This window comes from Coffea eugenioides, unplaced genomic scaffold (genome assembly GCF_003713205.1).
Source record: "Coffea eugenioides isolate CCC68of unplaced genomic scaffold, Ceug_1.0 ScVebR1_1762;HRSCAF=2674, whole genome shotgun sequence".
Classification (NCBI taxonomy): Eukaryota; Viridiplantae; Streptophyta; class Magnoliopsida; order Gentianales; family Rubiaceae; genus Coffea; species Coffea eugenioides.
The window spans coordinates 3,792-18,137 of record NW_020862188.1 but is presented as its reverse complement, the minus strand read 5'-3'; the positions used below and the strand labels follow the sequence as shown (position 1 = coordinate 18,137).

The 14,346-nt window shown below is 43.4% G+C and overlaps 1 protein-coding gene across 1 annotated transcript; it reads right to left on the bottom strand.

Annotated features, from left to right (window-relative positions):
- Positions 1-1,662: 1,662 nt before the first annotated feature.
- LOC113755807 lies at positions 1,663-3,597 on the bottom strand. The gene is made up of 2 exons (XM_027299708.1): positions 3,158-3,597; positions 1,663-2,956 (listed from the first exon to the last, which is right to left on the bottom strand). The coding sequence occupies exons 1-2, from the start codon at positions 3,595-3,597 to the stop codon at positions 1,663-1,665; spliced, it is 1,734 nt and encodes a 577-aa protein (XP_027155509.1).
- Between the last annotated feature and the right edge of the window lie 10,749 nt (positions 3,598-14,346).

Sequence of the window (14,346 nt, the reverse complement as noted above, 5' to 3'; positions counted from 1 at the left end):
TTGCTCACTTAGGGTTTCTAACCTTCTTAAACTTAATTAATCTATACCAAATGGATTAAATCCTATTCTTACCCACACTAAGACACACATTAACCTTACTAACTTTAATCACCACTCGAACTTGTAACCAATACATAACTAGGGTTTAAATCTTAAATCCCTACTTAGGGTTTTCGAAATACTCCCGAAACCAAACGTTACCGCCCAACTAATGAATATATTAACATAGAACGGACTGGGGCCTCACAAAAACCCTAAATGTATCTTAATACAATGTTTTTTTTTGGATCTGTAAACTTACTAATATGTAGATTTTGAAGTGTTTCCTCATGTTTATGTAACATATGTATTCGGGAATGTACCTACTTTCATGGCGAACAAAGTTTCCTTGTACTTGGTTGGATCCTGCATGGTGGCGGCCCTTCCATTTCGTTTTGATTCTTGCAGTTTTATTCCGGTTTTGATGGAGGTATGACTGAGTCCCGGCGAGAGCTGGGCAGGCGGTCCGCCGAACCCTTTGGTTCGCCTTAGGGTGAGGTGGGGCTGTCATAGGTTGATCGTGCAGTCATAATCTTCTAAGAATTCCATCCAACGACGTTGTCTCATATTCAACTCCTTTGGGGAAAAGAGGTACTTAAGGCTCTTGTGATCAGAATAAACCTCAAAGGTTACTCCATACAGGTAGTGTCTCCATTTTTTCAGAGCAAAGACAATCGCGGCTAACTCCAAATCATGAGTGGGATAGTTTTGCTCATGGTTTTTCAATTTCCTAGAGGCAAAAGCTATCACGTTCTTGTTTTGCATCAATACACACCCTAAGCCTTCTTTCGAAGCATCAGTATACACAGTGAAACTATCCTTACCATTAGGCAAGGCCAGGACAGGAGCCATAGTTAACCTTTTCTTCAACTCCTAAAAGCTCTGCTCACATCGGGTATCCCACAGAAACCGACTACTTTTCTTTGTCAAATTGGTTAAAGGACTGGCAAGTTTTGAGAAATCCTTAATAAATCGCCGATAGTAACCTGCCAATCCTAAGAAACTTCGAATCTCAGTCGGACTCTCAGGTCTCTTCCACTCGGTCACTGCTTCCACCTTTGTCGAGGAGATTCTAGCAATCCCTTAAACACTTTGAAATTAAGAGATGTCCAGAGAAGGCATTTTTTTTACCCAGCCAAGGAACTTAACACACTTACTAAATTTGGCGTAATAATAGGGTGAGCATGCCCTTAGGGTTCATTTAACCGTAACTTCACAGGTGTGCGCACATTGGCTAGCTACTCGGGTTTTTGAGTAGACCAAAATGTCATCGATAAACACAACGACAAACTGGTACAGATAAGGTTTGAAAACTCGATGCATCAAGTCCATAAAAGCGGTAGGGGCATTGGTTAGTCCAAAGGGCATAACGGCAAATTCGAAATGCCCATACCGAGAATTGAAGGCAGTTTTAGGCACATCTTCTTTTCGGATCAATAATTGGTAGTACCCCTATCGAAGATCCAATTTTCAAAAGACCACTGCACCTTGTAACTGGTCAAACAACTCATCAATGTGGGGTAGTGGGTACTTATTCTTAACGGTTACGTTGTTCAACCCTCGGTAATCAATACACAATCTCAGGGTCCCGTCCTTCTTTTTAACAAAGAGAAGGGACGCTCCTCAAGGAGATCCACTCTCACGAATAAAACCCCGCTCCAAAAGGTCTTGCAGCTGCAGCTTCAGCTCCTTAAGTTCAGCAGGTGCCATACGGTATGGGGTCTTAGAGATAGGTGAAGTCCCTGGTAACAAGTTAATCTCAAATTCTATCTCTCTTTGCGGTGGTAGATTCACTAGCTCATTGGGAAACACATCCGAATATTCGCCCACTACTGGAACATCTTTTACTTTTAACTTATCAGTGGGAGTGTTGATGAGAAAGGCTAAGAACCCTTGAGCCCCTCTACTCAATAGTTTCCTAGCCTGAATACCCGAAATCATTGCAGATGAGGCTAGACCGCCCTTCACATCTAGCCTTAAGGTCGCCTCTCCAGGGATATGGAATTCCACTACTTCCCTCTTACAGTCCAGCTGGGCATCATACCTAACTAACCAATCCATGCCCAATATCACATCATACCGCTTAATGGCTAAACTTATTAAATTCCCCAATAACTTCCTCTCTCCTACCCAGATTTTACAGTTTACATACATCTTACTAGTAACCAAACACTGGTTCCCCGTGGGAGTACTTACTTCTAGATCATATGGCAAACTAATAGGGGTAATGTCAATTCCACACATGAAATCATGGTTAACAAAAGAATGGGTGGCCCCGAGGTCTATCAAAATTCTAGCTAGACAGTGGAAGACAGGGATCGTACCTTCCACCACCTCTGCCGAATCAGGGACAGGACGCTGCTCGATAGAATACACCCGAGCAAGCACCTTCGGTTTCACCCCTTCCACTCTTGACTGCCCTGAGGTAGCCTTAGAAGAGTGAGATTGTGTCGTCCCTCTCGCCTCTCGAGGTTGAACTGGACAGCTGGCTATCTGGTGCTCCGCACTCCCACATCGTAGGCACTTCTTCTCTTTTCTCCAGCAGTTATCCTCCGTGTGGTTCGGCTTCCCACAGAACCCACACGGGCCACGAGAAACAGTGGCGGAACTCCCTTGTGAGGCACTCCTCTGTTGGCCTCGTCCCGTCTGGCCACCTCTTGGCGGAGCCCCTCTTGCCGTACCCGGAAATCGTCCTCCTCCAGTTCCCCTTCCAAATTTGGGAGGGGTACTCTTATTCCCTTGAGTGGAGCTACTCCCAGAAAATCCACGTTTTTTATTTTGAAAATTTCTCACTTGGAGCCTTGCGTTCCCAGATCGTAAAGCTTTCTCAACAGCATCACTGAAGGTAGTGATTTGGGCCACAGCCAAATCCTTTTGTATCTCTACGTTAAGCCCCTGAAGGAAACGCCTCGCCCTCCTTTGTTCGGTTAAAATAAGTTCAGGAGCGAATTTGGACAAGCGGGTGAACTGGCTCTCATATTCAACCACTGATTAGGTGCCTTGGCGAAGTCGGATGAATTCGTCTTCCTTCTTCTCCTGGACCAATGGCGGAAAGTATTTGGCATTGAACTCCCTTACGAAGTTCACCCATGTTCTTGGTGTCTGTTCTCTCTCTCACTTGGTTCGTGTAATGTTCCACCAAGAACGAGCGGCTCCTTCAAGCTGAAAAATCGCAAAAGTAACTTGCCTCTCTTCCAAGTAGTGTAGGGCGGTAAAAATATCTATCATCTTCTCCAGCCACTGCTCGGCCACGTCTGGATCAGGCCCTCCCAAAAACTTCGGTGGGGAGAACTTTTGGAACCTTTCGAGGGCTCGATCCTCGCTCTCTACATGGTTCCCAGGGTTTCTGGGATTCCCGACAGGTGGGTTAGGGTTGTGGCCCTGTTGTTGCACTACATGGGCCAGTAAGTCGGTCATTTGCTGCATAGCGGCAGCTATCTGGACATTCAGATCTACCCTAGGTTCAGGGTTTGGTCCAGTCGAGGTTTCCGCAGTACCTCTATCAGAGGGTTGCCTACTTCCATGTCCATGCCCTCGTCCACTACGAGTTCCCTCCATGGTTCAAGTCAATCTAAGGTCGAGACACGTAATAACAATTAAAGAACCATACGGGCATAAGCTTACAAACATAGCCAAATAATCAAAATAACACACAAAACATATATACACATAGAACATTTACACCGATAACACATAACTGTTTCAAACAGTCATATAGAAGCAGTCAGTCAAGTACATGTATACAAAAGTAATCCCATGAAACTGAAAGGGGTCCTCCAAAACAATATATAAAATTAGGCCAAAACAGCTAACTAAGCGCTTTTCCTAATTATTCCCCTCATGGGATCAAAAGTGGTTCAAAAAAGCTCTAGCCTAGCTTCCTACGGAGGCCACAGACTCTCCCCCCTGGCTAGAACTAGGGGTACTCCCCTCGCCAGGTGTACCACCACTAGGAGCCACTACCTGCGCATTGGCGCCAATCATACCTTGGATCAGCGCCTCACACTCGTTAATAATGCCTCCGGAACGATCTCTAACCTCCCGGATGACATTAGTAAGACAGGTGTTCACCACCTGCAACTGTTCCCTAAGAGTGTTAGTTCGCTCCTGCTCCATAGCTATGTCTCCTTGGAGCTCTCCGATCCGGTCAGCCTGCATCCTCGTGATGCCTCTCAGTCTAAGTAGCTCCTGGTGATCCCTAGCGGCGGCACTCCTAAGTCTCCTCCTCTCATCTAGCACCGCCAAGACCACATGGTCGGCATAAGAGTAGTACTGGCAACGCCTACAGCGGCGGGTCCGGCTGGCAGTGTACCAAAGCCGGATCGGACCTCCCGGCCTCTCCTGGTAATCGATAACTCGTGGCCGCCTCTGAGGGGACTCACCTCCACCCTGTCCACTCATACCGGCCATAACCTACAAAGATAGCAAAAGGATTCATATCTTAGACAAAGTAAACATAATCACACTTAACGGTACCTTAACACTTCTCTCACAGGTCCTAAGGAACCAAAGTCAAACTCGCCTAAGTCACTACTAACCAGGCTCTGATACCACCTGTGATAGCCCCACCTTCTCCTAGGGCGTACCAAAGGGGTTAGCGGACTGCCTGTCCAACTCTCGCCAGGACTGCTAAGACGGTTATACATAATCTAAAATGTTTCAGAAAATATTAGCGCGCTCAAGCGATCTAAAACCACAAAATGGGAAAACAAAAATTAAAATCACAAATGAATAGTGACTGCCACGTCACCATCCAACCAGCATCCAATCGAATATATATATCACCATACCTCGGAGAAATGCTTCCAAACCAAATAGGATACATGAACAGGGTTAAACGGTGTTATATACCTAAGTTTGTAATATACAAATCAAAAGAAAGTTATTTAGATCTAAGTACATTTAGGGATTTTCCCACCATCGAGGAGCTTTACAAAAGAATATATTCAAGCTATATAAAACTAGCTCAACTCGTGCTTCAAAACAATATCGTCTTCCCAAAAGTTATTTATATTCCTGTAAGGAAAACAAAGTAACGAGGGTGAGTTTACGCTCGTGAGATACCAACAAGACACACAAATAAACACATTTTATCACATAGTGATTCCAAAGCTCATAAACAAACAAGTCAATATAAAAGGATACAATTGGCTCTCAAGTGCCACTTTTCACTTGCCGCACTTGATCTCCAACCCGTTGACACTCCGTCAACCTTTAAAGAGAAGAACATCCTGTAGATCCCCACTTTAATCCATATTCCTTCCACCGATCACCCCCTTACCGGGCCCGAGCACCTCACAGTAACAGAAAGGGTAATACTCGAGTATACCATAAAGTCGAGGAGTTAACACTCCACTCGACTGCAGTGAACCCAAGGTCCGTTATCGATTCGTCCAAGCCCTTGCCGGCTCGATTCAATTAAAGACCAATGGGGTATGAGCTCAAATAGCACAGTTAAGTTGTCGGGCAAAGCCCTCAGCCAAGTCAAATCACACATGTAGACAATTTCACATTTAACAGTAACAGTAATACAGATAAGAGACCGAGAGCGATAAAGTACACTCTCGTCTCATTCAAGCCATTCAAGTTCATATAACCAGTATAAACAACCATTTAAGCAGTAGACCATATAATGGTACACTCACCAAGGCAAGTAAGCAAATTCACAAGTGAGTTTCGGGCGTAGGCGTCGGATCACCGGTACGACCTAAACAACAAGAATATCACAATTAAGACTCGAACACGAGTCAAAGCAATTCCACACACTATCAAAAATAAGGCCCAATAGAATGTATAGGTGCATAACCAAACTAGGGAGAGTACGGAAATGAAGTTTATGCACTAAAACCCAAAAGACAGTTTTGACGTCATTTAACGGAACGGGTACAACTGGAGCTACACTTATCAGATTAGGGTACAATTTATACCGATTCGAAGCTAAGACGAAGGGCTACAACTTTGTAGAAGACCACTTAGTCCAGTTTGTAGTGTAGTTAGGTGAAATTTACCAAAACAACCCCAGATTTTCCAGTTCAAAGCTCCCTGTGGAATTCAACTAGCAGTCCTGATTCATTCACTCATATCTCAGCACACACAACTCCAATTTAAGTGATTCCAAAGCCATCTGAAAGCTAAGATACAAGGCTACAATTCTTAAGAAGGCATCAACAACCAAATCAGTAGTATTCCTAGTCAAACTAACCAATTACAGAAGCTGATTATCAGTTTCGGACAGAATCAGGGCAGCAGGGAAACTTCAGTCTTTTCACAGGCTACGTTGCTCCGATTAAGCTGAAATTTTGCAGGCAACTCTAAAACATGATTATCTACAATTTTATGTTTTAACCCAAGGCTAATTCGGCCTCTAACCTAGTCGAATAGTACTAGGTAGAACAGGGCTAATAGAAACCCTAATCTGGAATTTTTACTTCAAACCAGAAATTTTCCACTAATCATCACAATTATCATACCAAAGCTTCATTCTAACCCATACTAGACCATCATACATGGCCAAACAACATTGAACATATAAAAATAGAAAAATTAAGCATAAAATCAAAAATTCATCAAACACCACCAAAAGTTATGAAAACCTCCACAAAATCACCTAACTAACCTTCACAAGTCATGAATTCATCATTATCAAAGCGAAAGATGGAATTTCTTGACTACTCACCTTGAAATCTCAAGAAAGGAAGCAACTTTACACCACTATCTTTCAAACCACTTCACCTATTACTTCACTACCACCTAGCTAAGGGTTTTTATGGACTGATTTGAAGTTTTATCGGTTAAGTTGTGAGATTGAGCAAGATTGAGTAGAAGAAATTTGATAGCTTTTCTTTCTTTTGCTCTCCAAGAAGCTCGGCCAAGAGAGGAAACAAATAAGAGGATTTTTGGCCAATTTTTGGTATTTATTTGGTAAAGGTGGTAAGATGGTCTTATGGTCAACTTCCAAGTCCAATAGCAAAGTGACATTTGTCCCTCTCTTTAATGCTAGGTTATCCTTTTGTCTCTCCACTCTCATCCATATAACAACCTCTAATTATCTCTTAGCACCTAGTACATTAATTCCAGTATCCCAAACTTAACCTAATTGGCCGAATTTTACCGAACTTTCCGCACTAGCGGGTCCCACGTCCGGTATACACTCTTAATTTCTCAAAATCTAACCGATACTAGAAAAATAATCTAAAACCTATATTTACTCATAAAAATTATCTAGAAAATTTTCCTAAGAAAGAAAATGCAGAAAAGCATGCAATTAAATAGAATAAAACCTAGAAAATAAGAAAATTTCGGGCTCTCACACCGTCAACTTTCAAGTAAAGTAACCAGTCCAGTAATACTTCGCTTAACTCCAATCCGTCCACCATTCAACCCCCTTATCGGGCCCGAACACCAGCTAAACACTGGTGGTATACTCGAGTATACCGATTAGTCGAGGAGATAACACTCCACTCGACATCACTAACTACCTATGGTTCGTTATCTAATCGACCAAGCCCTTGCCGGCTCGACTCGATTAACTAGCCAGTGGGGTTTGGGTTCCCAAGATTGTCGATGAGATAACATCTCCAATCGACTGAATCAAAATAAAAGTATGGAGACGGGAATGAGAGGCACCTCCCATTCGGATCGAGTGTGGTACATACTGCCGCTCAGTACTTACAAGTCATGCACAAGTATATCAAGTCATTTGCAACAATAAACGAGTACATATCACATTAGGGCAAGTGCGATAAAGTACACCCTTGCCCGATTAAATCAATCACATATCATTCGATCACATTGGTCAAGTATTGAAAACAAGTGTCCAGTTCAATCAGGTATTTGGAAGTACTCACCAAAATGTAGTGCTTTCTCAAAAATCACGTTCAGGTCCAACTCCTTGGTTGGAGTCCAAATTTGCGATAACCTTAAACTCCCGTCCTTCTTTTTAACAAATAGCACCGGAGCTCCCCATGGTGACTCACTCTCAGGTATAAATCCCCGTTCTAGCAAGTCCTGCAATTGCACCTTTAACTCCTTAAGTTCAGCAGGTGCCATTCGATAAGGGGTTTTAGAGATGGGAGTAGTTCCGGGTACTAGATCAACCTTAAATTCAATCTCCCTTTCAGGTGGCATTGACCCTAACTCCTCCGGAAATACGTCCGGGTATTGACTGATTACCGACATGTCCTCCAACTTAATCTTTTCTCCCGGAGTGTTAATTAGAAAAGATAGGTAACCGTGCGCCCCACGACTAAGCAATTTTCTAGCCCTTATTCCCGAAATGAGTGCAGATGAGGCTAACATACCCCTCACGTCTAACTTCAAAGTTGCCTCACCTGGTATGCAAAACTCTACCACTTTCATCCTACAATCTACCCGAGCATGGTAATGAGCTAGCCAATCCATACCTAGAATGACATCGTACCCCTTAATGGCTAGACTAATGAGGTCGACTACTAATTTTCGTTCGCCAACCCAAATATCACAATTTCTGAACACCTCATTTGCAAGTAAAATTTGATTACCCGTAGGTGTTCTTACTTCTAAGTCATAAGGTAGACTTTCAACTTTCATGTCAATTCCAAGTATAAATGTAGGGTTAACGAAAGAAAGAGTGGCACCGGGATCTATCAAAATTTTGGCTAACCAGTGAAAAACAGGAATCGTACCTTCCACTACCTCCATTGGTTCAGGCACGGATTGTTGGTCCAGCGAATACACTCTGGCCGGTACCCTCGACCTAGTCCTTCCGACATTGGTCGGCTTTGGGTTTGACCTAGCAATCGACTGAGTATCATTGATCAACGGGCAGTTGACTAATTGGTACTCCGTACTTCCACACCTTAGGCACTTCCGAGCCTTTCTCCAATATTCATCCTCTATATGGTTCGGTTTTCCATAATATCCGCACGTTACTCGGGGAGTGGAGGCCTGGCCTCCCTGCGGAATGCCTCTATCTTGTCCCCTAGCACATTGGTCTCCCCTCTGGGCACCTCCTCTCTGAGCACCTCCCCTAGATGCACTCGAAAACCGTCCACCTCCAGCCCCACGACCGGATTTAGCAGGTGGCGTGTTCCGATCACTTCGCACTGACCCTTGGGCTCCACTAGGTACCCCTTTTCGTTTAGCGTGGAAATTTCTCACTTGTGCCCTGGCAGTCTCTATCCATTGGGCCTTTTCCAACACCTTCGTAAACGTATTAATTTGGGCTGCCGCCAAGGCCTCCTGTATCTCTACATTGAGCCCTTGCACGAATCTCCGTACTCTTCTTTGCTCGGTAGCTATCAGTTCAGGAGCAAATTTGGACAACTTTGTAAACTGAGTCTCATACTCAGCTACACTCAACATTCCCTGACGGAGTTTAATGAAATCGTCCTCTCTCTTCTCCTGCACGATAGGCGGAAGGTATTTCTCTTTAAATTCCTGCACAAATTTTAACCAGGTCCATGCAGTTCCTTCTCTCTCCCACTTGGCCCTGATTACATTCCACCAGGCCCTAGCTGGACCTTCAAACTGGAAAACAGCGAATTGTACTTGTCTATCCTCCGTAAAGTTTAAAGCGGCAAAGATGTTAATCATGGCCTCTAGCCATTTCTCTGCTCCTTCCGGGTCTGGTCCTTCCAAGAACTTAGGTGGAGAGAACTTATGGAATCTCTCTAAGGCCCTATTTTACCCCATATCGGGGTCCCTAGGTTGATTTACAGGGGCTTGACCCTGTTGTTCCACTAGACGGGCTAAAATATTAGTCATTTGTTGGATTGCGGTTGCCACTTGATCTCCCCCAACAGCCTGGGGTTCAGGTTGTCGCTCAATCGTTGCCTCTCTCTCTTCTCTCGATTCTTGCCCCGGCTCCTGTGCTCGTCTACCCCCACGGCCCCGACTAGGACCGCGTCCTCGGTTAGTTCCCCTGACTTGACTTCTTCTACCCTCCATGTTTTGGATTTAACCAACTATGGACATATAAACAAAGTAAGGTATGGCTCGTATCACACGTTGCAAAAGAATAAATAGAGGCAATAAAACACATAATAAACAAGTACTTTATATACATAGCAAACAAGTCACGTATACATGCCAACCTAGGCAAGTCAAAGGCTATACTAGCCAAGGAACATAGAACAAAAGAAACCCTATATACATCCACCGTGACACGTCAAAGTCAAAAACAAAAGAAAACGTGTCGTCCAACTATGTTCCTAACTACCCCACAAAAATCTCCTCAATCCCCGATCCTAACAAGTCGTCTGGCTAGACGCCGACCCAACAGACTCTGAGGATGCACTCGGCTCCTCCTCCGGGTCCTCCTCCGGATCCTCCTCAGGAGTACTAGGAACGTCAGGAACTACAGGCGCTTGACCCTCCTCGGCCAAGTCCTGTATCACATCATCCACCAGTGCCTCCCACTCAGTCAGGATATGGCCGGTTCGGTCTCTGATATCCCCAACTCCTCGCATAAGGCGTCCAGTCGCCGCCTGAGCCTGCTCGCGGAAAGCATCAGTCCGCTGCTGCTCCTCCAGAATCGAGGCCTCCAGCTCTCAGATCCTGGCTCCCTGGTCTCGGAGAGTAGTCTGGAGACGCTCTATCTCTGAATAGCACCTACGATTGGTGCTACCCAATCGTCTCCGCTCGTCGTCCACCGCGAGTACTATTCGATCAGGGTAGGAGTAGGTCTTCCAGCAGTCGCAGCGTCGGATCTTACGCGTTGGGGACCACCGCTGGACTGGCCCACCGGGGCTCTCCTGATACGTGATCACGCGACAGACGGGCCCCTCCAGATGTGGCTCGTCAATAGGAGCGTCAGTAGGTACGGGCTGAGACGGCCCAGCACTCCTAGATGCATCAGTACTCGCCATCACCTAGGTTTGCAAATAACATTGCAAGGTAAGTACAGGAGACGTAGAAAACAAGGCTAAAGGCTAAACTCAAGAATAAAACCCTAGCCTATCGTGTCAAGCACTCAATCTATCCAGCACTCAATCTATCCAGATCAATTCACAACCTAGGCTCTGATACCACCTGTGACGACCCCACCTCCCCCTAAGGCATACCAAAGGGTTTGGCGGACCGCCTGCCCAACTCTCGCCAGGACTCACTCACTTGTATAACGTGCATACTTCTATAGACAATAAATAACATCACAATTCAAGCTTATAATTTACATTGATGTAAAATCAAGGTACAAAGCCTCAATATACCCAAATTGGTTCAAAGTGTATACAATCCCAATACAAAACATTGTATTCGAGGAATAGCGTGAGTACAAGTCAAAAGTCAAAACAACTAGACTACGCTAGTCTTTACACGTCACACGCCTCGTTCGTACCCCTGTAAGGAAAACAAAACTAACGGAGTGAGCCAAAGCTCAGTGAAGTTCCAAATATCAAATTGGCCATCAAACAAAGTAATAGCGGTGTGATAGTGAAATAGCGAGCAAGCAAGTCAAATCAGAGAGATAATACTTTAGGTAGTCAAGAAATATATGGATCATGTTCACATGTAAGGATACAGTGGCTCATGGCTCGGCTCCATCCCAGCTTGATCGATTAGTAGTTGACACTCCGTCAACTTTCAAGTAATAACTAGTCCAGAAAGAAAACCCCACTTCACGCCAGTCTCCATCCACCGTTCAACCCCCTTATCCGGGCCCGCACGCCACACGACACACAGGTGGTAATAATCGAGTATACCGATTAGCCGAGGAGATAACACTCCGCTCGACATTACTAGTTACCCAGGGTTCGTTATCTAATCGACCAGGCCCTCGCCGGCTCGACTCGATTAACTAGCCACAGGGTTTCTGGAATTCCAGGCAAGATATAATTCATATGCATATAGAGCAAGTCAAGTGAAATCGATAAACATGAACAAATCTGGTTAGGGCAAGTGCGATAAAGTACACTCTTGCCCTATCAAATCACTTATATATCACGTAATCACGTTGGTCAAAGATAAATCGCAAATAGCAAGTGCAATCAGACATTTGGAAGCACTCACCAAAAGTAGTGCCTCTACTGTTCGCGTCTGAGTGGTACTACGGGTTTGGAGTCCAAATCTGCGATAAAACTTGATTTAAGAACTTTGAAAATCAACTAAGGTTCGAAACTTAGATGTTTCGTTCAATAAGAATCAAGAAATTGAAATTTACTTGGAGAATAGTCGCGAAACAGTTGCTCGCTTTTCAAACTGAAAATTTTTGTAACATGTATACTTGGAAATAACTTTTAAGTCGAAAGTGCAAGGAAAACTGATTTATAGTGATTATTACTGCTTTTCCTAAGGGTACAAGTTCGGCTAGGTTCTAACGTATAACCCTCGATAACCAAAGTAGCAAAAGTCCTAGATGGTTCAAGTGATATTCACTTATCAACTTTACCCAAGTCGCAAGGGTATTTCTCTAGTCCTCGAGCGTAAATTTGGGCAGCATGCCCTTTGTGTTTACCTAATTTTCCAGCCATTTTCGCTTCATTATTTTTCTCATTCAAACCCAAAGGTACAAACACAACAATCTAACTTCAATAGCCGTCCAATAGGCTCAGGACAATACAAGGACAAAAATCAACTAACAACAAGTGCGGAAATCAAGTTTAACAAGAGACAGATTTGATAGAGTTTTACGTAACGGACACAACCGAAGCTACGCTTATTGGATTGGGGTGAAACTTATACCATTTCGAATCTAAGACGAAGTCCTACAACTTTCATGAAGATCACGTGGTCAAATTTCCAGTGTAACCTAATCAAATTCCCAGTTCACAGAACCAGGTTCCAACTAATCGGCTAATTAACCGTACTACATTTAAATGGTCATATGTCAGGCTACCAAAGTCCGTTTAAGGTGTTCTTTGAGGCGTTTAAAAGCTAAGACAGAGTACTAAAACTTTTATGTTTTGGGAAATGGCTAAATCTGCACGGATCATAGTGAATAAACACAGCCAAACTGATGAACTGTCTAAAACGAATCACTGGAAACATCCTAGGGCAGCGAGGGTATTTTGGTCTTTTCACAGGATACGTTGCTCCAATTGAGCTGAAATGTTGTAGGAATCTATAAAATATCATTATCTACAACTTTCATGTTTTATTCTAAGCCTAATTCGGCCTCTAGCATAGTTCACTGAAACCGGACAGAACTGAAGTCAAATTTTCCAGAAATCTGGAATTTTACGGTTTCAAAGGAAACTTTCTTCATTTCTTGCTTCAATCACTACCACAATCACTTATATAAGCTTAGATACAACATATATTATCCATACAACAAGTATAGGCAGAAAATCATCAAACCCTAACTCACATACATCACCTCAAAATCATAACAACAACTTGTATAACAATTAATCTAACCAAAACATAAGCTATATAACAACTTAAACAAAAATAAAAGAACCAAAGCCATGGTCAGACCTTATACCTCAATAAAAAGAGCTTGCAAGAGTAATACTTCACCTCCTCTTGAAATTTTTGGTTCCCCTAGCTTCCCAAGTTCACAACTCACAAGTTAATCGGTTTAGAATTTTGTTTCCTCACTTGGATGGCTCAAACTCAATATGAAGGAAGGTTGTTTCTTGTTCTCTCTTTCTCCTCTCTTGTCTCGGCCAACCAGAAGAAAAATGAAGTGAAAATGAAGCCAAATAGATGATAAGAAGGTTGGACTTTGGCTTGGTCAAGGAGCCATGATAAGCCAACACTTGTCACCACCCAAGCCAACCAAAATTTCTTTTTCTTTCCTTGCATTTTTAGCCCTAAATTTCGGTCAAAGCCAGCTGGAAATAAGGAGATATTTTATTCAAATATTAATGAGCTTATATGGTAAGAAATTGGTGGTCAAGTGGTGCGTTCAATCGGTAGTGCACGGTACACGTCGGTTCGCACCGTTTTTCCTTAAATCACACGTACTAGGGTTTTTACTTCCTATTCACTAACTTTTTATCATTGCTTCTAATCACATATTATTTCTCATCCAAAAGTCACTCTTAAGCACCAAATTTGATCCTCGCTCCGTACCGGATATGTGACGCCCCGAAAAAAAAAGAGTTTGAGAACCCGGAAAATTTTCTAATTTTCTAGGGTTTATTTTATTTAATCGCCCGCATTTTCTACATTTTCTTGATTAGAAAAATTCCCCAGATAAAGTTTATGAGCAAATATCATTTTCAAATGATTTTTCTAGTATTGGAGAGTTTTTGAGAAATTAAGAATAGATAATGGACGTGGGACCCACTAGTGCGAAAAGTTCAGAAAAATTCGGCCAATTAGGTTAAATTCCGGATACTGGTGGAAATTTATCGGATGTTAAGAGATAAGTAGAGGGTGAGA